Here is a 25,130-nt window from a genome sequence, read left to right on the forward strand (position 1 = left end):
GATGTGAATGACAGAGCTATACATTGAGCATACCACCTCCTAATCGGCAATAGTAAATTTCAAATTAAATTCTAAGCACAAACTTTTGATGACCACACCTGATGTAAGTCATACAATGACTTGAAAACATAAAAAGTTACTGACAGATATTTCTAGTTAGATTAAAATGAATTACACATAAATTAATCAAAAATATCTTTCTAGATATCAAAACAACAGTTGTGGAATTCAGGGTATTAAAATGCATGCTATAATATCTGCCTAAAGAGAACAAGCTGTAAGGCTCAAGGCTCATGTGGGAAGAATTTAGTAATTACATGCAATTTTGAAGTTAACATGAAAGGCAAGCAAGAATATCTTTTGTTTATACCCATAAAACTTCCTTTGAGAATTGTGTTTAATCACTATGGCAACTTCTGAATGTTTTGTTTACATAGAACAACACAATGTGTCTCACTCAGATGTGCATTCTCTTATCCTGTGGAGTTACTGCCTAGCACAGAGATTGGAGATTCCCACTTTTGTATATTGAACAAAATTACTTCAGGGACTGTATTAACACACCTACACGCTTAGAGGACCATCCGTGCTTTCCTCACAAAACTGAATGTTTACATTAAAAAAAAAAAACACAGTTCACCTGAGCTCACAGTGCATCTCCTGATGTGTTTTAGCAGGCAGCAAGCTAAGATAAATTCTTCATGAGGTCACTTGACATCCCTATCTTGCGTGCATGCTATCAGATCATAGACAATGCCTGGTTGCTGCAAGTAGCCCTCAAGAGGTCAATAAGCCATAGTGGTTGCCTTTCTGCTAACAGAGCTCCTCCAGTTACACAGATCTGGTCAACTTAACATGACCTATGGCACACTACAGCCCAACTGCTGTTATTTCAGGGAAAGAGGTTTCCTGCACTAGGAGCCGCTACAAGTTTTCTTCCAGATTTCTTTGCTGAGCGGGAGTGTGCCTGCAGGCAGCGTGAACATAAAAATTACAGAGGTTATGTTAACAATGGTTGAGTTAACATCCAGGAACGATCACATAAATCAAATTTGGACAAGGATGTACTTAACACTACACCAGACATTCATTATACTGTTATTGTTCTTTTCAAGTAAACAAACTTGGTTACGCATTCAAGTAATGCCTGTGAGTTTTCCTTCACAGCATCTCCTTTTTTATTTTATTGCAGCTCAGTGCACAATAAAAGCAGGTCAGTCAGCAGTATGAATGGGTAACAACAGGCTTATTAATTTTTGAAAGCCCACTGATTCAGAAGCAGAAAATGTTTTTTTTTTTTTCTTTTCTTTCTTTTTCTAAAGGGATGGAAAATAAAAAGAGCATACACAAATCACATTTAAACATCCGCTTTTGACTCATACAATTTACAGTACCCTGACCCTGTTCTGAGGATGTAAAGACACTGGGCACCTATCCATTGCTCGTCAAGCATATGCCTCAAGAATCAGGTAGGATTGATGGAGAAGTGCTGAAATATCCAAAGGATGAAGTGAGAGGATCAGAATTTATTGCCCAGATGATTTGAAAACAGAGAGGATCCTGGGAAGCAATTAGCTTCCGTAATACCAGAGACAATTTCCTGCTTTGACAGCCGACTAGAACGTTTTTATTAAGAACTCAAGATACATTCATTTAGTTGACTTAAGAGGAATAGTTTGTATTTGTCCATTGTTTATTTGGTTGTTTTTTTGGTCAAATCATACCAGGCATTTAGGTTACATTTACTGAAATCTTGTTTGGCAAACTCAGTGCATGACATGGTGAATAATCTTCTCTTACAAAGATGAATACATAGCACCGATGACAAAAAAAAAAAACAAAAACCCCAAAATGCTGTGTCTCCTCATTTACATTAAGTATTTTTTACATCGAACAAAAGACAGCAGCAGCATAGGTAAGGATAGTGAACTTGCACAGATAAAGTAAAAATTCATTCCAAAATTTGTATTTCAAATTTGAACTTTGGAGAAGGCATTGGCAAACTAGAAGTAGTGCAGGTAATCTCTACTCTGTGCTGTCCAAGCTTTCCTGTTAGCCTGAACAATACAGTCCAAAAACCCTCCAGAAAAGAAACTACAGTTTTGAAGATAGGACTGAGAAAACATATGAGGCACAATAAACCTACAACAGAGAACTGTCAGTTGACAGCTTTCAACCTAGTGTAGAAGGACCAAGATGCTCAGGTAGATGTCTCAGCTGGTCTTCTGAATCTCGGTCACCACAACTAAGAAGATGGAGATGAACACCTTACACTATACACTGCCTACAGATTGCGAAGTGTTGTACTAAAATCTTGCAAATTTAGAAATCCTCATGAGGCTTCTTCAACCTAGAGAGGAATCCAAGAAGTTTTTATATACATTTTGTTTTCACTTGCTACTCTAATGTATTTAAAACGACACTGAGGCTAAGTAACAATGAGGTTTTAGGGGCAGGATCATTGTTCGTAATACTTTAAGCACAATGCCCGCACTTTTTTTTTTGCTACTGTAATATAATTGCTAATTATACTAAAATTCAAAATGCCTAAACATGTAACAATCAAGTAAAAATGATTTATTTTATTCACTGTCTTTTTTCTTTGTAAGAAATGAATACATAAAATACAATACCAAAATATTAATAAGTATGAGCAGATTTCTCGTGTTCTTTGCTCCTTGACTTTTGATAAAACTCAGTTTTGGAGGCCAAGTGTTTTATTTTGTTAGCTGCCACTGTTAGAACTGTATTATTTCTCTTTGAATACGTTAAACACAGTATTCCAATGAGGAAGAGGCTATGAGAAAGAAAGTGGGAGTCCAAACACATCAGAGAAAAGCCAAAAATCAGCAGGAACAAAATAAAACTTTTAAAAATTTGAGTTAAGATTAAATCCTTCAACTTACTGCATAGCTGCATGAAATCAATGTAGCGCCCTGTTTACAGAAGAGGTGTTTGTATGCTTCTTTGTCTAACATAGTCAATGAAATGTGAGAGGGTCCAGAACACCAATTTTTTAGGTCATGTTGCTATGAGGTTTCCTACTCTTGAAATATTACGCTTCAGGTGATGGTGGCTTGTAACAGATCACTTACTGAATTATAAAGTTCCTGCACAATTGCTGGCAACTTGAAGAACACCTGTCCTACAGCTTTCCAACCACCCCAAAACATATTACTTCTAAGACTGAAAGAGCTGGGGCTGCAGAAGCCAAGGAAGTAACGGAATATTAGCCTCAACGACAGGAGCAAGATTATATACAAATTTCAGATGAATTTAGATTTGATTTTCTTCACATTTTACAGCCTTTATTCGGGTCATCCATCATCATTATGAAAACAAACATCTTGGTATCAAGTCTCCTACAAACACTTGGGAAACAGTATGCTGTGTTCTGTTTCACCACAAAGCCATTATCATTTCAATATGAGCTTTTGTTCTGCTACATCACTCTTGGTACAGGAGCACATTCAGAACCCTTTTTTCTCCCCACTAGAACTGCAAACCTTTTATAGCCAATTATAGTTTCTCTAACAGGAATCAGTACATCCCCTACTCCCCACCCCCACTCCCCTTGAAAAAAAAAAAAAAGCAACATAACCTGTAGGAAAAGTAAACCCAGCTTTCATTTATCATCTTAATGATCCTTTCTCCTTGTTCTCTCTCTTCCTCTGGTCATTTGGAAAGTATCCCCAGTGTTATCTTCAGTACACCCTTTCCCTTTTCTAATCAGAGAAAAGAAGGTGGGGTAGCAGACTGGGTCACGCAAAATTTGGACGCTTTTAAAAGGATATTCTCAGTTGAATTGAATCCTAAATCTGGATTAAAAATGGCACAAACCTGCATAATCATACCAATGTTCACTAAAACTTGTGTTTGCAGCACAGCTATTTTTTTCTGAAGCTACTATAGCCCCAACTACTGCATTTTGTTAGCATATGAAAACACATACATCAGCAAGTTTCACATTCTGGTTTTCATTTTCTACAAAAGAAAAGCAAAAGCTAAGCGAAGAGTATGAGCAGCAGGAAGTAGAACATGATTTCCACTCTATCTTGGTATCAAATTTTGCAGAAGTTAAGAACTTCCAAAAACAAACATTAAGAACAAACAAAAAATCCACCCCAAACCAACAAACAAAGCTTTCTGTTCTTTGATTGAAGGAGGAGTGCAGGAAGACAAGGACAGACCAGGATAACTTCCAGTGACAATTTTTGAGTACAGTGTGAAGTGTCTCCAGAAAACAGAATAATCTCTGTGCTGCAACACTATTAAGAGAAACTCAATTCCTCTTTCTTGAAGAGGAAAACTGAAAGCAAGGCCATAAGCTGACTTCAGTGCTGGAAATATTCTTGTCATTCAAACAAGATGCAAGCTAACCTGATTAAGAAGTCTGTGTGCCTTTACAGTTGACGAGTATCTTTTGGACGTGTTTATCCATGAGGACTAAGGGAGGTATTATGTAGAAATGATGCAGACCTCATGAGATCTCTCTTTCTAATTTAATAACCATCTGGAACTTTGGCCTCATCTCCACAGGCTGGGTTGGGATCCGAGTAATCCAATCAGTCCTTTAAACTTCTTCACAAGACTTCTAGTGTCCTAACTTAACCCAGGTCAGAAATATTTAAAAAGGCATCTCTCACTCCCACTTCCTTTTCTAGCCAAAGGCAACAAAACAAGACAGTTAACCAAAAAAAAAAAAAATTTTTTTTTTTAACCTCATTCATTTGGATTCAGGATATTTGATGTTTCAGTTTTGGGTTGGTGGCTGTGGTTAAGTTTTATTTTCCCTGGAGAAGGGCCCTACCTGAAAGCTGTAGAGTTGTTCGAAATCCAAAACCAAAAATGAATGTAAATTTTGCAAATGGATCTTTCTGTAGACAGGCAAAAACCACAGATTCAAACATCCACAGACTTCGGTTCTTTGAGATAGAGATTTTTTTCATGAATTCATATCTTCCTTTACTGACTCTGACAATACTTTTTATTTCTGTGTTACATAATTCATCGCACGCTGGCAAAGCATCACGTTATGCACGAACTGAAAAACGGGGGACTTAGCTTGACTCCATTCAAACTGCAAATCACGGAAAAAGACCGAGTAGTAACTAATATCACTGTTTATCACCATCTGTTGATAAAAACATATAATCCATACTAATTTATTCGCTAAGCAAAGCTTAAAGTAGTTATTTTTTTGATTCGGCCTCTGCTTTAATGCCAGCATGATCCTAGGCAACATATAGATACATCCTTGGAATATCTGCAAACGTGTTTTGACCTTTTAGATACTCTCACACCCCACTGTAAGTTTTTGCTGTGCAGTGTGTATGAAAAAAGAAATCTTTTAAGACCATTTGTGAACAGTGATGCCACCCTTCCAATATCAGTTATACAGATGAGAATTGTCAGATACTGGGGTACTGGGACACACAAGATAAGAGAAGCAAAGGGATGATTGATTCTTGGTCAAAACCCAAGCGTTCCTAATGCAGAATTGCTCAATAAAACGTAAAAAATGAACGCAGAAACCATTTTAACAATATTCATCCATTCAGTACAGTGGAAAAACTTAGAGTAAGGAAGATGGGAACTAGAGAATCGCTATGCCTTGCTTTCTGACAGACTGAGAAGCAAATTTGTAAACAAGAAGTTATTAATCACCCATGTATCTTAATGGCAAAAAAACAAATCATCTAATCCAACCATAATATGGTGAAGTCTTTTTGGTTGTTGCTGCTTGCCCACCTACAACACTAGATTTATTGCAGGGAATTCCCTCAAACTTTTAATTAATGCAATGAAGTGATGTGCTACCACAGTCACACCTCATCAAGGGATAATGAAACCTCTCTTAATCAAGGCATATAGTCACTGGAGGGATACAGTCCAGTGACTCAGTGAGCAACTTTGTCAGAGAGCTAAATTACAGATGCCTTAACCCAGGCGTGCCTGGCCCATGTGCTGCATGCAACCCAGCACAGCTTGCACTGCGGCTATCCTCTGCCATCATGGCAGTGGCTCTACCCTACCACCCACTGGCATTCATCAATACTTGCTGAATGTTAATGGAGACTGAGCAGTGGGTGTGAGCACAGTGAGGTGTGCAGTTTTGAATTCTAGAATTATCTCAGAGTCCCAAAAGCCATAGGTGCAACTACATCTTAAGGAAGGCTTGCAAGTAGGTCCAGAAAAGACAGGAAGATGCTATAAGATCCTTCATCTTCAATAGGATCTTTCAATATCCTTATGTTCCTGACAGTGTGGCACTGAAAAGGTGAAATAATGCTCATTGAGTTTCTGCATATTACAAAGAACCACTGGAGGAATGTTTAGATGGCATCACAAATGTTAGCTCAAATAGCTGTGCTCTCCCCTACTTTAAAACAAGGGTGGTACTTAGAACAATATTTCAGATGGTACAGGAAAATAGCTCCAGTTAAAATTGCATTTGTCTGAATTAGTGAAAAACTGGAGGAATGTTTACGATACAATTCCCTGCAAGTTGTGAGGATGTTTACCATAAAATTTTCTCTGCCTCATCCAACTTCTCATTACTGTAGCAGCTTTTGTTAGCTGCCTATTGGTTAATGCCCTGCTCTCTTCACCTCCTCAATATAACATGTTGCAAAAAACGTAACCTAAAGATTTAGACATTGTTAAAAAAAAACACCACAACACAGCATTGGTATTTATATGCCTATTGACATTAGGACACGTGGCATCATGCTTTTTGATGTTCATACATCATGCACAGAAGAAATTCATTGGAAGAAGAAATTGATGGATATAGATAAACAAATAAAATAGTCTGTTTACTTCCTGGCAAAGCACATCTTTATGCACCAATACCGAGCATCTTCCTTTACCTGCAGGTCATCTAGTAAGCCAGGCCCATCTGTGTCATAAATGTCACTTCAGTTCACACTTTGGACTGAAAAATTAGGCTACACCACTCCCCATGCAGAAAAAAAGTATAGGTAGAACTGAACACAATGAGAAACCCCAGATCAGGATCACTGCTTTTCCTTGCAGAGTCATGATCAATCTTATTGCCTACTTTCAGATAAAGGAAAAGCAGCAAAAAACCCAAAACAAAACAAAAAACCCACAACCATCAGAGAGCATAAAAACCAGCTGCCTTGCTACGTAGGAGCAGAGGTGCCTGAAGAGAGACAGATCACTTTTAAGCTCAGCAGTAGAGCAGAAAGGTTACAGAGCACCCTGCTCTACACGCAATCAAAGGCTGTGGCTCTCAGCCTCCCTCCTCACAGCCCTCTCCCCTGACAACCCTGGGCAGCGCCAGCCCATCCCAGAACTGGCAAGATCTGTCTACGAAGAATAAAAACAAAAGTCCTTTTGTCAATTTCTTTGATTTCTTTAACTGGGGAGAACATACAGTGAGAATTTTAAATAACATGCTTGTATTCAGAATAAAAAGCAAATGAGGAATTCACTTAGTCACACTCAAATGTGAGCATATATTCTCTTCTAAAACAATTCTCATTCATAAAGTATTTTCTCTCAGACCTTACGAGGGCATCAACGGTATTTCCAGCTAGCCATAAAGAAGTTCTTTCTTCACATTTATCATTAACAATTGGCAGTATGAAATTATCCTGAGCTCTGCACGACCAGTATATGTTATTCCCTGTTTGTCCTGGGAAAATGTCTGGGTCTGTACTATCCCTTACACCTTTCTACCGCAGCCACAGCAAGCACTCGGATGGAGTTATGACCTAGAAAACACCTTCTATGAGCAAAGCTGAGAGCAAGCACTTTACTAAACTGCAGTACTTCTGCCAGTTCGTGTGAATGCAGAGGATCAGAGCCCAAGTCCTCCCTGCCCATTAGTCTCTTTCCTCCTGACTCCCAGCCAGACCTCTCCCTTTGCAGCTGGTCTTCTCCTCCTTCCTGCCACCTACTTCCCCTCTTCCCAGTTTTTCTGGAAAGGACTAACAAAAAGATTTTAAAGTTTGGTCTAATAATTGCTTTTTAATGAAAACCATAATGGCTGGAAGATTAAAAGTGTAATCGCTAAACAAATGGTTGGAGTTTTGGTCTGTTTTGATGAAGACAGTAAATAACTTTTGTTTCAGAGGCTAAATGGAGCAATCTGTGCAGTACACAGGGACATATCTAATCTGCCTGTGTCCGAACACTGCATTAGCACAACATCGAGACAATCCTACAGAGCTCAAGATGAAGAGCTCTCCGATTTGTATTTTTATTATTTATTTACATACTGGCTAATTGGCTATGATCAGTATATAGAATTCATCAGGTAAAAAAAGCCCAACTCGGTATCTTTTCTTTTTTCCCCTTTTAAATTTACCCTCCTTTATTTACAACAGTGGCAAAATAACTTCAATCAAAATGAGGTTAAGATTATTTTTAACAGATGTTCACTGCTGGCCTGACCCGAAATCTATTGACGTCAATGAGAAGACTCCATGGGGCTTTGGATTGGGTTCTAATTGTTGGAAAAATTAATGTTATTGTAAACCACTGGTCAGTGCTGTCACATGCTCTCTGTCTGTGCCAATTCTATATGACCGGATAACAGACTCACATAAATCTGTTCCAACTGCTGGCTAAGAGGCTAAAGGACATCGGGGTTTATCTTTTTAATTCTGAAGCAACCCCAGCTCTTCCCAGCACACCCCATGGCACTACTGTATTTACTTGACATGCTCTGCATTATGGACACTATTCATATATAATCACAACATTTTACAGTGAAATACTACGTGGAAATTAATAGGATTATTAATGCTGACTGCGTGAAGATAGCTGAACTACAGATATGTATATGATGAGATACTTTGGTTCATTTACTTTCTATGCTGATTAAAAAAAAAAAAATTAAATTCAGACCCAAAGGAAGGGTTGCACTTACTGTTAAGAAGACTGAAGTCTATGAACGGGTAGGAGCCGCGGCGCTCGGAGAGAACCCCTGTCTGACCTCTCACCCGTGCATCTCCTGCAAAACACAAAATCCCCCGAGACATTAGAAGGGGCAGCTGCCTTTCTCTGTTGTTCAGAACCAGATCTATTTTCTCTTCAATGTGACGTTACACTCCACCAGAGGGAAAACTAAGGTCCAAAGAAATCATCTCCATGACATCCCTGGGTAACTGAGTAAAGCACTACAGCTGATCCTCCTATCAGAAAAAGAAAAAATGTGTTCTTCCCATTGAGCAGCTTCCTGCTCAGTAAGAACACTCTCAGTGCTTCAGGAGTACGCTGGAGGTCTTGTTTCTTTTGTCCAAACAAGTGAGTTGAATTCTCACTGTCACAGCTTCACACATGAAGGGCTTGGCCTTGGACTGGGCTCACTGTCCAGCAGACCTCCAAAGCTGTGGGACTGGCCTCAAAACCATGAGATGATGAAAAAAGCCCAAAACCAAAATACAAGGGTTGTTTTTTTGTTTGTCTTGTTTTTCTTACTGCTGCTCTTAAGCATTCTGGAAAATATCAGCTGCCTTTGCTTCTAACACAGAAGCTGCTTTATTTAACTGAAACCTGACATTCTCAAATCAGCATTATTCCACAGCTTTAGAATGTATATTTAGGCATTACAAAGTGACAAAATAATGGTAAGTATCCCTATATAACTCACACTGATTAGTACCTGACTTGCTATGCAACACCGGTGAAACGGGTAAAACTCATTTGAGATGAAAGATGCTACTCAGCATGTGCAAGGAATACAAAATCTCTCTCAAAGTAGATAGAAAGTAGATAGCTTTTTTAAATATGGAAATGTAAAAAAATCGTATATTGTACTGTAACTTCCCCACTTCCGTATGGGAAAAATCCCAAGAACAAGATCTTAAATATTCTTAAAGAATAAGTTTTGAGATTTTAAAAGCTCAGGTCAGGGTATTCCAGCTCTCTGCAACACCAATTCCTCCTCTGCAGGAGCACAGGCCATCATGCTGAAAACATACTCACTGTACTTCCAGAGACAGCTCACTAAAGGCCTCTCAGAGTTCACAGTACAATTATGAATTATTAGTTATTTTGAATTGTGCTTCCTCTGGGGACCTGAACACAGCATCTGACTAATCTAAACAAAAGTTATTGAAGAATTTGGCTGCTAGTGCTAGCTTCTACTGCTTATGTTTAAAAACAAGAAAACGTCTTCCAGCATGAAAGAAGGACCTAGTTAGATGCTGTTATTTTTTCTAACTAATGTTCTCTTAAAATGTGCTTGCAATTATGTTTAAAGGAAGAAAGCCAAGCAGAATGATTAAGTTGACTATTTGAAGGGGGAAAAATCTTCTATGCCCTCTAGGGGTCCTTAGAGGCATGAAAGACACAGGAGCATGTACTTGAATTAAGAATATTTCAAACACAGTCACTTCAGATTATAAATACAAATCTTTACTTTCATCTGGCCGTTTTGTTTCCAATGACAGAACATGTGTTCCCTGTGCCCAGCTGCCAACCCACAGCTCCCCCACTGGCTCCAAGGAGCCAGCCTCAAGCTACCCGAGCTATCCTTGACCTCACACACCCTTTTGGATGGCAGGAGAGGCAAACCTCTGCCTGCCCCTCGGCTGTGGCAGCTCAGAGGTGTGCATTTTCAAGCCACGTACAACTGCAGTAATGCAGGTATACAAACCTATTCCCTTCTCTCTGTTTGTAAAACAGTGAAGCAGGATTCATTGGCATCCATGAGTCAGAACTCCCCTGTCAGCTTCACATAAAAGCATTGCTTGTCGCCACAGGTAGACCCACTGCGTTGGCTGACCCATGCAAAAAGGTAACAATGGCAAGCATAGGGCATACAGGGTACATTAAAAAAAAAAAAAAAAAAAAAGGCAGGCAGGCTCAAGCCTGCCACCAATCAGCTATCAGCAAATAAAGAATGGGTTTAGACTCGAAGCATGCCTTAATTGAGGCCTTTGTTTTTCTGTATGCATCAATTAATTAACAGGAAACTGGAAATAACCCCCTGCATTAACGGACTGGGAAACATAACTCCTGACTGACTCAACAAATTATTTGAAAGAGACAAAGTTCAAACCCCAAAAGTCTAAAAAAAAAAAACAAAACAAAAACAAAACACCCCAAACCTTAAGATATGCAATAGTGTAAATTTAGAAAGAATGATTTTTCTCTCCGAACATGAAAGAACAGACTTATCAGATCAAGAGGTACACCATAGTACTGGAAAATAACACAATCATACAGGGTTACAAATGGAGACTCATCTTAACACTGTGATCCCAAATTTTGATGGAGAGACTGCTGTAGGTAGGGAGACATCTCAAATATAGAAGAAAACAGAACATGAACTCGTCAAAGGTAGACCAAAATCAGATAAAGCCTGACACTGAATTATCTCAAATAAAATAGCTCTTAGGTAGGAAAATAACATTATAGTATATTTCGACCATATGGACTTCATCAAATGTATGAGAAAAGGCAAGAGATGAGTACAAAAATTTTAAACTGGAAAAAGACCAAAGGCAAGAAGATAAGGTGCGCTGAAAGGAAACTTCTGCTTGTGAGCAATTACTACATGGTCTTTAAAAGATTCATACTGGGAACAGTTTTTTTTCCCCTTTCTTTTCGTTTTTAATTAATGACTTTGGCTTAGAAGCAAAGCTAGTGAGATCTAATGATAACGCAAAGCTGGGTATATACAGGTATATACAGCTACAGCTATTTTAAATAAACTTCACTGCTACTATGATCTTCTTTGCCTCTATAGCCCAAATGCCTGCAGCTTCCACTTCCATTTTACTAGCAGCACAACTTCCTCTCACAGTGCTGTTCATGTCTCCTATGGAACTAAAGCCTTGCTAACCCAAAAATATATACACAGTTCGGGAAAGATAATTCCAACAGTCAGAGGCCAGGGAGGTGTTGATACCATCACACAAAACGCTTAATGGAAGACCATCTGAAAAAAAGAGCGCCTGAGAAAGCTCAGTTCCTCCTGGAAAAAGGACGGAGAGGGACCTCTAGAATGGTGATCAGGGCACCAGAGAATCATTTCATTTAAGAAAGATCATCCTGCAGTAATCTCTGTTGCTGATAAGCAGCAGAATAAAAAAAAAAAAAATAACCATCTTCGTTGTCAGAGGAATTTTTATACTGAAGAAAGAGATAATGCAAGCAACTGATGGTAAAGTCTTAATAAATGCTGAAACTTTACCTGAAATTGGTAAGGAATATGTATGACAATGAATAAAGTTCAAGTTAAGAACACGTGAACAAGTTTTAACCAGCAAACCTGAGGACCTGAAGTTGTGGAAAATTACTGATATGATCATTATCAACTATTTGTATCATTTTACATTTTTACAGACTACAGAAGCTCGGACTATGTCAAGCAGTATAGAAATCTTTATGCAGAATAAATCTGCATTCCCTGACTTAATAAAAACCACTAAAGCCCTTATATTCCAGGATTATTAACTCTGCCCTCAGGAAAAGCAAGTTTCTGATGAGTCAAAGATGTTATCCAGTAGCTCTACCTCATCAATCTGTTATTTCAGAATACTTTGCCAGGTGCCAACTAGTCTCTCCCTACATCATCAGAGAAGGATTAGTTAGGAAGTGGTGGTGGGCTAAATCAACCACACCTGTCTTCCTCTACTCTTTCTTGGTGCACTGATTAGGAAAACTTTTATATTCTTCTCTATTAATTACATATAAGTATACATTGAACAGAGAATCCCTAAGAATAGGGATTGCCCCAGATTTGCACCATACCACATGATTTTTAATTTCCGTAAGTCAAGGGCCTTTAATGGCAACACATCAGTCTCCTTCCCTTTGATTTGATTTGGCTTTGATGGGACTTTCATCAGCCCCAGAAGATCTTTACATGTCTTTGCTCTCCACCTCAAAATCAAGCTAAACAATTGTTCTGACAATTTATACAATTAGCAGCTTAAGATAAATAATCCTTTTTGGAGCAAAAGGAAGGATTCTGTGGAAGCAGGGCAGGAAATTTTGACAGCTCATTGTGTTCCCAAGTGAAACAAACAGGGTGAAGGGAAACGGCAAGGGTACAGGTCCTCCCTGGCTCCTTCGGGCTGATGTTGCGTGGCTGGAACGTTCACAGTCAGGATGAAGTTGCTGCACTCTTGCTTCAGCCAAGCCACCAGGACAGCTTCCAGCGAAGACCTCTCCTGCGGTCACTGCACACTTTAATTTTACTTCATCCTCGTTACAACGAGCAGATAAGAAGACAGCAAAGAGGTCAAAGAAAGCTGTATTAGGTAACAGGAGCCTGTGTGATATGAGGCAGCTGACAACACATGACTGACATGCACAGCAGCTTACAGTCATGGAAAAAATTGAGTACGGCAACAGCCAAGGTGCTATGACAGCAGACAGGGACAGCACAGGTTCAGGGCAGAAGGGTTAAGAGAAGAACGAAGTGGCCCTGGGCTGTCTCATCATTTGGAGCAAACAGCCATATGCACTGAAGAAAACAACTTCTCCAAGACTTGCCTGAAGTGATGTGGGATTCAATTTCACTGAGTAAACACAACAAATTAGGAGAGAAAACAGGTCTGTAGCTGGGACAAAACAACCAAGCAGCCTTGTGCAGTAGAAGTCAGGGCGAGCCATCTAATTTTTTATTTTATTTAGTATACAGCTCCATGTGGTAAGTCAGAATACCACAGAGAATTCAGAGGAGGTTACAAGTATTTATTCTGGTTAGTTTTTTCTACAATTTTCATCCAAGTATTTCTTAAGCTGACTGCTTTAGGACACATCCTGCAGTCTCTGAGTGCTTTCCGTGGAAAACAAAGGGGCAGTAACAAGGCCACCAGTGCATGGAATTCAGTAACATAAAGGCTTGGAATTTCCTCAGGTGAGAGAAGATGAGCTGATGATGTTTAAAACACCATTATTTTGGGTGAAAGGCAAGCTTAGACTGAAAGATTAAGAACAAGTAAAGGATTCAAGGAACTATTTTTGAATTGAAATCAGCTAACTCTTGTTCATAAAGATTTGTATTTGTTTTGATTATTTCCCTTCAGTTCTCCTAGTTTTATAAGGATCGCAGCTGTAAATTCCTGCCTGCAGAAAGCACTTCATGCTTATTCCCTCATGTGCATAAGATCTGAAGTGAACAAAGTTTCCTTTGAGCAGACGCAGAGATTGACATTAAGCCTTAGGGAAATGGTACAACTCCTTTCCAGTGGGAGAAGCCCTCTGGGAGCCACCTCACTTCATCCACTTGAGCACCAAAGTTTTAAGTACCTGAATGCTCCCAAACATTAAATTTTCTGTATCACATGATGGTTCCACCATTTCTGTTAACAGTCCTAATGAGCTCTTAAATAGTGTTTAAACCCAACACATTTGGCAGTTGTGTTTCAGAAGGCTCTGCAAAGGAAGACAACTGTCGACAATCTCTTAAAAAAAAAAAAAAAAAAAGATAAAATGATAGTGTAGAACCTTAGAGAAGATCACTTAATTCCCCTTGAAGTGTTCTACCCCATGAACATACAACTTTCAGAGAATAATAATAAAGTAAATAAACGAACAGAATAATTCTTATACCAGTACTGCAGGTAAAGGCTTGAATTACAAAAGTTTTGCGAGTTTCCTTTCACAAAGGAGAAATTTAAACTTCTAATCTGAGGAACGAGGAATTCCCCATGGAGATCTGAATTTTTTGGAAAAAGTTTATTTCAGTGAGATAACATATTTTGAGCTACAATTATTTATTTTTACTTCTTACTTGAGTTTCAGCTTTCAAAATTCCATTTCCAAACCAGCAACTCTTGAAGATAAGACATCCCTCACCCTCTGCTTTCTTACGGAACTGTATTCAGAGTGAATTGTGGTTGCCAGCTCAACATAAACTACTGGCACTGCCTGACTGTAGAGAGCAAGCATAACTTCTGCTTTCCGTTACTGAATAAAGTCCGTACAACTGCTGTATCTTAATTTCTTAATATTAGCTGTACTTGTGCCAGCCTGGATACATGATAGAACAGAAGCTGACAGTCTGTTCATAAAACCCTCCTCAATACTGATAGTCTCCTGATATAATCACGTGGCCTGATGCACAGCTAGGGGAAGACACTAGGATCTGCAGACGTACCTTGAACACTTGTCCACTCTGGCACATGAGCATCTGTAGTAAATGTAACTATAAGTAAATTTGACAGACACTCTTGCAATCCTTCCTTAAAGCATATTATATCACACCTGATAACTTGGGAGAAAAGGTTTTGAACTGAAAGATCTTGAGGCAAAACTGTCACAGCATGCAGAATTTGAACTGAAATCCAAGGAGATAAGAAAGCTGCCACAGAGAGCCAGGTAAGAGCAGTCATTGCCCATACCCATGTCCTCTTCCCACACCGGTTTGTACTTGCACGAGCAAACCGAGGGCATGCAGAAGCAAGCAGCTGCATCCAACCAAAACAACAGCCAGAGCTGACAACAACAAATAATTAATCCTGCATGTTCTAATGAAGGTAACTTTCCAAAATGTCAGTATTCTATATTGCACTGGAAGTGCTTTCAGTTGTTTCTGAGCTTAGTAATGCATATGAATTATTACCTTAAGGCCAGATGTATTTCACGTATCCTCAGGTGTAAGCAAGGGGAGAATAGGTACCTCCACCCAGTGACTAACACTTAACAGACTGGTTGCCTTTCACAGCTGCACATTTTTGGTTTTTACTGCAGTGAGTCTAAGTCATGCTGCTCCTAAATTAGGTACCATGGCTACAAACACAGCACAATGTGGGGAAAATCCCAGGCCTTATCCATGAGGATTGCTTTCAGGCAGTTGGGACCACACCAAACTTATCTGTAAGTACATTTTAAACTGCAATTAGCCCTGTGACTGATACTACTTAGTTTGTAATAAATACCAATAGACACACACAACTTCAGCTCCTACCAGTGTGTGAGGGCACACCCTCAAGTACATACGGTGCAGTCTCATCTCTATAGCATTATCCCACAGCTCCATTAAAGCAAAACACTTGCTATGCAATAGTAATTGCACTACAGTTCCCTATGAAAAGAAACAATTAATTCTAATTGATAAATACTTAATTCTAGCCTATATGAAGAAGCTCATATAAAGTTCACACAAAGTGCCATAGAACACAAAGACAGAAAGGGAACATAAGAAAATGGGTAAATTATACAGGCTGCTTACTCATATGCAAACTTAGTTTTGGAGACATTAAAAACCGAGACATTGGAGTTTGCCAGCAGGAATTTTATAAACTTGCTAATGGACTCTGTATGCAAAGGAATGACAGAGACTGGTAACTGCTAGCAAGAGACAGGGTTACAGAAATAAAGGCAATAGGCAGGCCTTGGAAAAAAGTGTGCAGCGAGAAGGCACAGAGACTTGTGTAATTATTGTGTTATAAATGCAGAAGGCAGAAATCATCCATCTCCACCTGAAAGAGACAGGGTAGACAACCATGGTAAACATTTTGTTTCTGCCATCTAGCATAACTACCTAGAGGGCTAAATGCACTATTGAAAGCTGAAAATAAAACAGGGAGCTAAGAGGAAATTCTGTGTTGTTTTTTCTTTTTTTGTTCTTCCCTCCACCCCCACCACCCTCCCCTCTCCCCCCCCCCTGAGAGATCCGTTTATAATTCCCATTCTCGCCTGCAGCTCGCAGCACTCACAAGTGGAAACACAGCACTGAAAGCATCTTGAGTCTCAGCGCTGCCATGGTCCCAAATTGCAGCAGCACTCTGAGCAGTAACAGAGGTCCCAGAGCACTTTGCTGGATCAAGAAATTGGACTCACAGTGGACATGTTCCTTTTAGTGAGCTGAGTACTTCATTTCTAGCTCTAGTGCTGAGTACCACCTGTTTCTGTTTTGATGTTTTGATACTGCATTATTACTGGGGCTTCAGCCTTTTCTGCATCCAAACATCGATCATTAACTTCCAAGGGAAAGAGAATACTAATAATCGACACAGCACTGAACTATCTAGATAATTCTTGCCTTCCTGAATAACAATTCAGGCTTGCAAATTACTCTATGGTAAAGGATGGAACCTACATTAGCAGAATCAAGTATTTCTATTGGTATTATCGCTTCTGCACTAGAGTACATCTCTGCTGGAAAGTGGCAAATCTTACTGGCCTTCTTACATACAAAATTAAATCTAAAATAACACCTTAAAATCTAAAGGGTACATTCTGAAATGTTAAGAGCTGTAATAAAGGTAATAACAACAGCTACAGCATGTTCTTAGCAACAGGTAGGCTGCACTACCATGGCAACAGCAAAGATAATATCTTACTGTCATGGTACTCTCATCCCTCTCCCAAATAAATTGCAGCAAAAAGAAAAACATCATTAATTGTTTAAATTGTATTTCTTGGACTGCAGTCTTTTGCCAAACTCAAAACTACTAAAATAAACATGCATTTAATAACAAACTTCTAAGGCTTGTATACTTTCAATCCTCTATACACAATTTTAGCACAATAGGTTAAGAATTATAAATATGACTTTCATTCTGTGTTAAAGAAAAATCACAAGGAACTTGTATTTTATCTAAGAACAATGCCAAAACCAAATCCAGAGTTCAAATCTGTATCTGAAATGCCCTAGGTCAAGGTACTTTATTTTCAGTGCCCAACACATACAATTTTCTTCACTCAAAAGTTATACTCAGATCTAAGCCATCCAAACTATAAATCATTTTCTTACCTGTAATAATGTTCTAGAGATGGCTGTACTTTCAGAGACCCCTTTGCACTTACCTACGTACTGCAACTTAAAACTCAACTTCCAAGCATCTATCTTCATCTGATTTTACTATATGGATTTCTGATTTGAGTATTATCAATGCTTTAAACTGGAGTCTCTGAATCCACCAAAAATAGTTTTACAGTTGAAGAACAGATTTTTTTTTCTCATATGTTTCACCACTTGCTTTATTGGTCTTAATTCTCAGTGTTCACTTATGTATAATATTGATTAAATGATTTTTAATGTGCATTGTTAATGTAATACTTTTTTATTCTATAAGTTCCTCAAGAACACCACTTTGCAAGTTCCTGCATTTTATGGCTTGCATTGATAGGTTACCTGAGCCCCAAGGCATCATACTTGTTTTCTGTCTGAATGTTATTGAGAAGACAAGCTGAAACTGTTTTGTTGCTATAACCCATATGCATCTCTCAGAGCCAGTGCTTAAAAATTGATAATTGATTACTTATATAAAATAACAATTGATATAATGACAAATATTAATAGGAAAATGCTGATAATTCCAAAGCAGAATAGACCACATAGAACTTGCTTTTGAAAAACATTCAATAATTTCTGAGACAGAAAGAAAGGGGACACTCTTGAACTTTAAACACAGGATGACAATCATAAGCCCTCAGCCTACTCCTTGGTTTCCTTTCCACGCCTGAGTTTTCCACTTCTGTGTTTTATTTGTCCTGTGTAGACAACAAGCTGTCCTATGCAGGACATCAGTGGTTCAAAAGGATCTTATATTTGCAGTCCTGATTGTTGTTTTTACATCAGCATTCCTCAAACACTTTGCAGTTCAACAGCATTCAAAGAAAATGAATGCAAAGGTTTTCGTTCACACCATAAAAATAAAATTTACATTCAGCTCCGAGAGGACATTTAAGAAAATTTCCCTCTCTTTCCACAGTTTTGTGCAAGAGATTTCTACACTTTCCCTCTCCAACGAAGCTACAAAATATATGTGCTCAAAACTGTGTGTAGTAATGCAATGACCACCACTGCAACAACATATTGCCTACTCCTGTAGTGCTTAATATCTTATCAACCAAATCTCAAAATCTGTTAACAGTTTTTACACAATACAGCTCTGCCCTTGGAAGAGGTGAGCAGGGATTTGGGATTTACTCCCTTTTCATTCTGTACTAGCATTGCTTGGCTGACAATCCACTGCACATCAGAGGACATCCAGTCTATACTGATCTCTCTGTATAGAACACCTCTCTCTAAAGATCAGATGGTGCTTGCACAACATTCTAAGTCAACTTCAGACATAATCAAGTGAGACACATTGAAGTAAATGTCTCAATCATGTGTATTAACCTAACTCATTTTAACCTATTAGTCACAGCACATTCTTCATGTCCTCTTTCCCATCTCATAGCATGGTTTGAGTTGTAAGGGACATTTAAGACCATCTAGTTCCAACCCCTTGCTATAGGAAGGGACACCTCTCCCTAGACCGGGTTGCTCAAAGCCCCATCCAGCCTGGCCTTGAATGCTTTGGAGGAGGAGCATTCACAATCTCCCCTCTGCACTATATGTAAATAAACATATTGGTATCTCAGCCATGATGCATTGCCTTCCTCCCTTCCACTGCGACTCGGTGTTAGCCCAGCCTCCCCTTACTCACGGCCTTCTCCTCAGGCTGGAACGCTGTGTGGTTTCACACCAGGATGCGCATCCACAATAGCCACACTCAGCCTTGCCCATGAGACTACCCCAGGAGCCTCCACAGCTGGAAACCAGGAACGGGGAAAGTGGGGCACAGTACTGCGTTGACTTGGCAGCACAAGAAGGTGCCAGTAAAATCTCACAGGAGAAAACCACTCACAGCCTGTAGCTTTGCTGTGATTTAGAGTTTTACCCTACACATGAGACTATAGGAACAACTGTTTGAGATGAATGAAGGTCTTTTGTTTGTCCATCATAATTTGCAATGGATTCTTTTTTGTATTCAAAACCAGTATCTGTGGCCAACAGCTGCAAACCTTCTTTCATTTTGGTTTGAATCTGGTTTAGTTTCTCTGTGGAACATACAAGTAACTCAATAAGTCCATGAATTATTCAACAATAAAGGCAAGAGAACTTTGTCCAAAATAAGCACAGGTACTCCCGTATTATTTGCTTATTCAAGATGAGTATTTCCTGAGCTAGACCATATTTTATTATATAATATTCTTTCATCCAAAAGTATTATGTTGGTAAAAAAAAAAAACCCTTTTCTTATAAGATTTTTTTCTTTTTCTGTTTAGAAAACAAATAAAAGTGACATATGTAGATAATATAAATATTTGGAGTGGAATCTTTTTCATTTTGATGCCTGACACAGGAATAAAGCTGCATAAAGTGAAAGCAGAGCTTGACTGTTCTTGGAAAAAGCTTCTGTCTTCCTGCTTTTTTTACACTGTATTTTTTAAACATGTATACCTTGTTTATTATTGATCTGATCTTCAAACCAAAACCAAACCACCAGAACCCTAGCCTGCCTAGCATTTAGCAACTTGCAAGCATTTCCATTCCTAACATGGATAATCTTGGAGTTATCTGCTAAGAGAAGGTTCAGATCGATTACCACAAGCTGCTTCTAACACACTCTGTTAATAAGATTAGTTTTCCAGATAAGTCTCTTTTTAAGTAGGAGAAACTAAAACTAATGCTTTCACTCTATTGTTCTGAGTATTCCAGTCCAAAATGAAGCAGAGTACATAAAAACGTATATATAAACCTGTACGTATCTACATTAGCCTGTCTATATGTGAACATGAAGAAAATACATTTAGAGCTGTTATCTTATACAAGAAAAAAATATTGCCATGTTATTAAAACCTATAAGAATGCAAACTTAAAGTACCAAGCCAGTCTTTTTTTCATTTATTGAAACTTTATTTTTAGTAAAAAAAAAAAAAAAAAGCCAATAACTATTTTAATAAATACTGTGATTAAGGTTTTCAAAAATTAAAAATAAAATGATTTAGAAGGCCATATTTCAATAATAATAGCAGGTCATTGCAGCTATTCAGACATTTTCAATACTGAATTATTCCATAGCTTGGGGAACACGAGGAGAAGTTTCTACAGCCAGGATATTCCAAGGAAGCTCCCTCTTGCATTTCTCACAGCCTTGTTCCTCTGAGGTAGCTTGCATTAATCAGGACTGGAAAATGACTGCTGGCCTTAAAGGCATCACTACTGTGGCCTATGGTCAGCCCTACGTACATGAGCATCCAACTTTTAAAACCTTAGAAAAGCTTGTGGGGTGGCAAAAGAAAAAACTCTGGATTAGTCTCAAGTTACTCAAATATCAGCCTATTCTATGTATTCCCTTCACTGTTAAAGTTCAGTTGCATTATTAACTATCTAAAGTAAAACTAAATGGCACCCATAGCTTAGCTGAGCCATCTCCTTCATCCCATAACTATATACACCTGATTTAGACTTCAGCTTAACACACTGAAGCAATGAATGGTAGTGTCACATCAGCGACCAGCACCAACTTTTGGGAGGGAAGGCCAGGCATCCTGGAGGAAGGACAGCCTGCTATGCCCTAAGCACTACACATCACAAGTGCCCAATCCTTCTGCTGGCAGCCCACAGAGCAGCACCGCCTTTCTCCATGACCATGACTGAGAACAGAAGCTCACACTTTTGTCTCCTATAGATTAACACGTTCTTAGGGAATGCAAGTAATTGCTAATGTCTTCCAGAAAGAGGAGGAAAGTGTAATCTAAAACTTATACAACAAACAGGCTTTTTTGAGTGGAAGCAAAAAATACAGGGATGTTTTTATAAACCTTAAAAGAGCAATAAACTGCACAAAATATAATTCAATTCTGTTTTGTCTTAGAATTTACCTTTAAATTATGGTTTAACAACCCCAGGGCTCTGATATTCATTGAGCAGATCCCTTTCTGAGCAATCCAACTCCCCATGCTCCTCCTCATCCAATATTTTAAAGGAGAAAGAAAGAACAAGAGTGTTTCAATATTTGCTTTTCACAAACCTCTGCAAATTCCAATAGAGAATAACTCTGGCAAAGACTTTTTTGGCATATGTGTGTGAAGGCATATAAAAAGTATTTCTTGACTCTTCATACTCTACGCAATTCATACTAAGCAGAGATTTTTTTTTTTTTTTTTACATTATTATTCTGGGAATTGCAAGACAACCCAGAAAAAGAAGATTACTGTCTTTTTCTTCAAAACAGATCAGGCTGAATAAACACAGAATGTGTCTTAAAGTGACATCCAAAAAACACTTCTGCTTTTCCTAGACTCTACCTTATTATATTGAATAGCTAACAGTTACCAAAGAAAATTCAAGAACTGCATAAAAAAATAACGTCAGTTGGTGAGACTACACTTACAAATGACAAAATATACAAATATAATGCAAAGGTCCTACAAAGTATATATTGAATTTATTACAGAAAAACAACTCTGTGCTTATGGGACTTCTAGCAAAAAGTTTCTTTCTCCCAAGTGTTTGCCTAGGTTTCACCAAACCTGAAGCACTGACCTTAGCATTTAAGCATTTCAAAAAAAGTTAAATTTTAATTTGGTTTCACACTGACAAGAAAGTCCATGATGATAGGTAAGAATCAGCTTATTATCATCATGTTAGTGAAGAACAACATAGAATTTCATCTGTAGCTGTAAAACTGACTGATATTTTGGAACAGGTTCTAATGTAAGATGCATACTGCCATATTCTCTTAGTCCCACACAGCTGTTGCAGTGTACTCAATATATTCAAACAGATTCTATGTTAATTACACACAGTAAAGTATTGATCAGAATTCTGCCAGGAGGAAGGAGTGAGCCTGAAATCCTGATGAAGGATGTATATTCTAGTTCACCTTAAACTAAGCTTCCCAAAACCTCATGGATGAGCAAGTCTCTCTCTAGAATTGAACAGGATCCATCACAACACAAAGGGATTGTCACAGGAAACTAAATCACTTTTTTTTTTTAGCAGCAAGTTATTTGTATGGCAAACAGACTGCAGTTGTGAGCTCACACTTGAGGTCTGTTGTTTCACTAAAAGATGTTATTATTCTCTGTTTTTTTTTTTTTATAAAATAGAACTTAGTAACTTAGTTTGGTTTTGTGTTTTCCCCCCCGCCCCCCCTAGAGCTCAGATACCAAGTATGGGTGCAGAACGAATCAGTCCTTGCACTGGCTCCTATGGCCAGCCCTTCTCCAGCTGGTTGCTGGCACAAGGGCCAGTGGAAGTACCTACATGTGGTTACTTCCTTCCAGGGGTACTGTCCAGTTTTTTACCCAAAAAGACACATCTCATGTTCCAAAGCAATTTTCCATTTGGATATATAAGCGGAAGATATCTTCAACCTCTGGGGCAAGGGGAACGGAGGTCTAGAGGTGACCTAGCTCTTGATCTTCTCTATGACTGTGATTTCCTATCTCAGAAAGTGACATCACTGCTGTGGCTTCTGAAGATGTGAATGTGTTGGTTTGAGGTGACCTAGGAGCAACAGCAAGGGACAAGTTGTCATGAGCTTCACACTGAAGGATAAGCCCAGCCAGTGCTTCCCTATGCCCTGGAGCAGTAGCAGCAGTCTCTGTTCCCAAACTTTCCCTTTTGTCAGAAATGGAGTGGTTACATCTGCATTTAGATGCTGTGAAGTCTGACCAATCATCAGTCAGTGAAGGAAAAGAAACAAGTTGGTGGTGGGAGAAAGGGGGAAACCTCAGGCAAAGAGAATCCTATCATAGTTATAAAAACACGGTATTCTCCTTGGATGTTATTGAGGAGTGTTGACTTCAGATCAGAAACCGAGCTGGAAATTACAACTCAAGACCTTGTTTCACCATGCATTGCTACGGCAGTCACACCAGGTTGCAAGGACAACTCAGCAGTGACCAATACACTTTCCAACAAATCCGATACAAAACATAAATAATTGTTTTTCTTTTTTCTTTTATCGCCAGTTAGGTAAAAATCTGCAGTGCAACAGGCAGAAATTTCAAGAAATTAAGGTTAATATTATATTTATGTAATGAAATATACATAACTGCTACTAAGAAGTAAGGCTTTTATCCATCAGTATGTTAACATATTCAACAGAAAAAAATGTATCATAAAACATCTACTGGAATTCAAAAGATTTTGTCTACAATTAAGTTTATCCCTCTGATATTCAGCTAAGTGAAAAACGGATCCTACCCCTTACTTTTTCTTACCAGCCTCACCTGATGAGACCATATGACAAAGAAAGTGAACTATGTTTTATCAAATCACAGGTTTGGTAGGATATGAGATTACTGCTTTGGACAATATCTTGTCTAGCTATAGTGAAAGGTAGGATATCAGAAAATCTCTCTAACACAGGTTTCTCGGAAGAAAAGCATAGGTAGCTAAAAGCAGAATACTGCAGGAGAGGAGCTGTTTTTCTAGTTTCTTCCACAACTACTAGGTACTGAAAACAGAATTGCCATTCCCAGCAGCCTCTGCACCATCATCTGCAAACATGCATCGTCACAAAGGAAGTAGTAACAACAGGATACAAATTTTTCTTCGCAGTACATCTAGGATGGGGCCAAGGGAGTACAAAGGGCAACTGTTCTACATCTTTCCTCACTGTTCAGTTTAAACTTCTTTCATTGTTTTATTTGTTTTCTTTACAATTTTATTTGCTTTTGCCAAGTCTTTGTATATTTTCTGTTAAGATCAATTTTAGCTTTCTTGCAATCGTACATCATTTATTCAACGACAGAGCATGCAGTATTATGAGAATGTTTTACAAATATTAGCATTACATACACTAAGAATAACATACTAGGGAAAAAAAAGCCCTATTCCACAGAGTACCTTCAAATATTTTGAGATTTCATATGCTACTCCTTGCAGGACAATATAGTTATTTAAGCATAAAACAGGTTTACACATTAGATACAACCTTAATACTCTGCTTTTAACAAAAGTAATAAATAGTCCAGGAGGTAGAAGTATACTCATTTTAATAAAAAACTATTCTGCACACCCAAGAGGGCACCATCTCTGCCCATTCTTCAAAGGCTTTTATTTTATACAGTACAATACACTTTTAAAAAGACCTTGCTTTTTTTTTTTCCTGTCAGAGTGGTATGAATTCTTACACTACTCAATTAATTTGAAGGATTTCCCCACCCAACGTAATATTTTCAAAATAGCAGACGCTTAGTATCTCAGATTTATCATAATTAATTCTATGCCCAAAGACTGCCAAGGTTGTGTGTTTACTATTCAATTGATTTTAAGAGGAAAAGTGGTTTGTATAAACAGCCCTACATCATTTGCCTGGCAAACTACCCACTCTAACTGCAAGTGGTCCTTTAGTCGAGAAGCTCCCGCCTAATTGCTGCAGACAGATGTTCCCCTGCTATAG

General features: G+C 38.5%; 1 protein-coding gene across 4 annotated transcripts in view; it reads right to left on the minus strand.

Annotated features, from left to right (window-relative positions):
- Positions 1-25,130, minus strand: part of PDE7B (phosphodiesterase 7B) — a 167,635-nt gene that overhangs the window by 26,251 nt on the left and 116,254 nt on the right. For 3 of the 4 annotated variants that reach the window (XM_085217245.1, XM_085217244.1, XM_085217242.1), the window contains one exon: positions 8,903-8,986. The exons of the other annotated variant lie outside the window; for it this stretch is intronic. In XM_085217245.1, coding sequence (XP_085073371.1) covers positions 8,903-8,986 — 84 coding nt within the window. The remainder of the gene's footprint in view (positions 1-8,902; positions 8,987-25,130) is intronic. 4 annotated transcript variants of the gene reach the window in all.

Source organism: Meleagris gallopavo, chromosome 2, assembly GCF_905368555.1.
Source record: "Meleagris gallopavo chromosome 2, MGAL_WU_HG_1.1, whole genome shotgun sequence".
Lineage (NCBI taxonomy): Eukaryota > Metazoa > Chordata > Aves > Galliformes > Phasianidae > Meleagris > Meleagris gallopavo.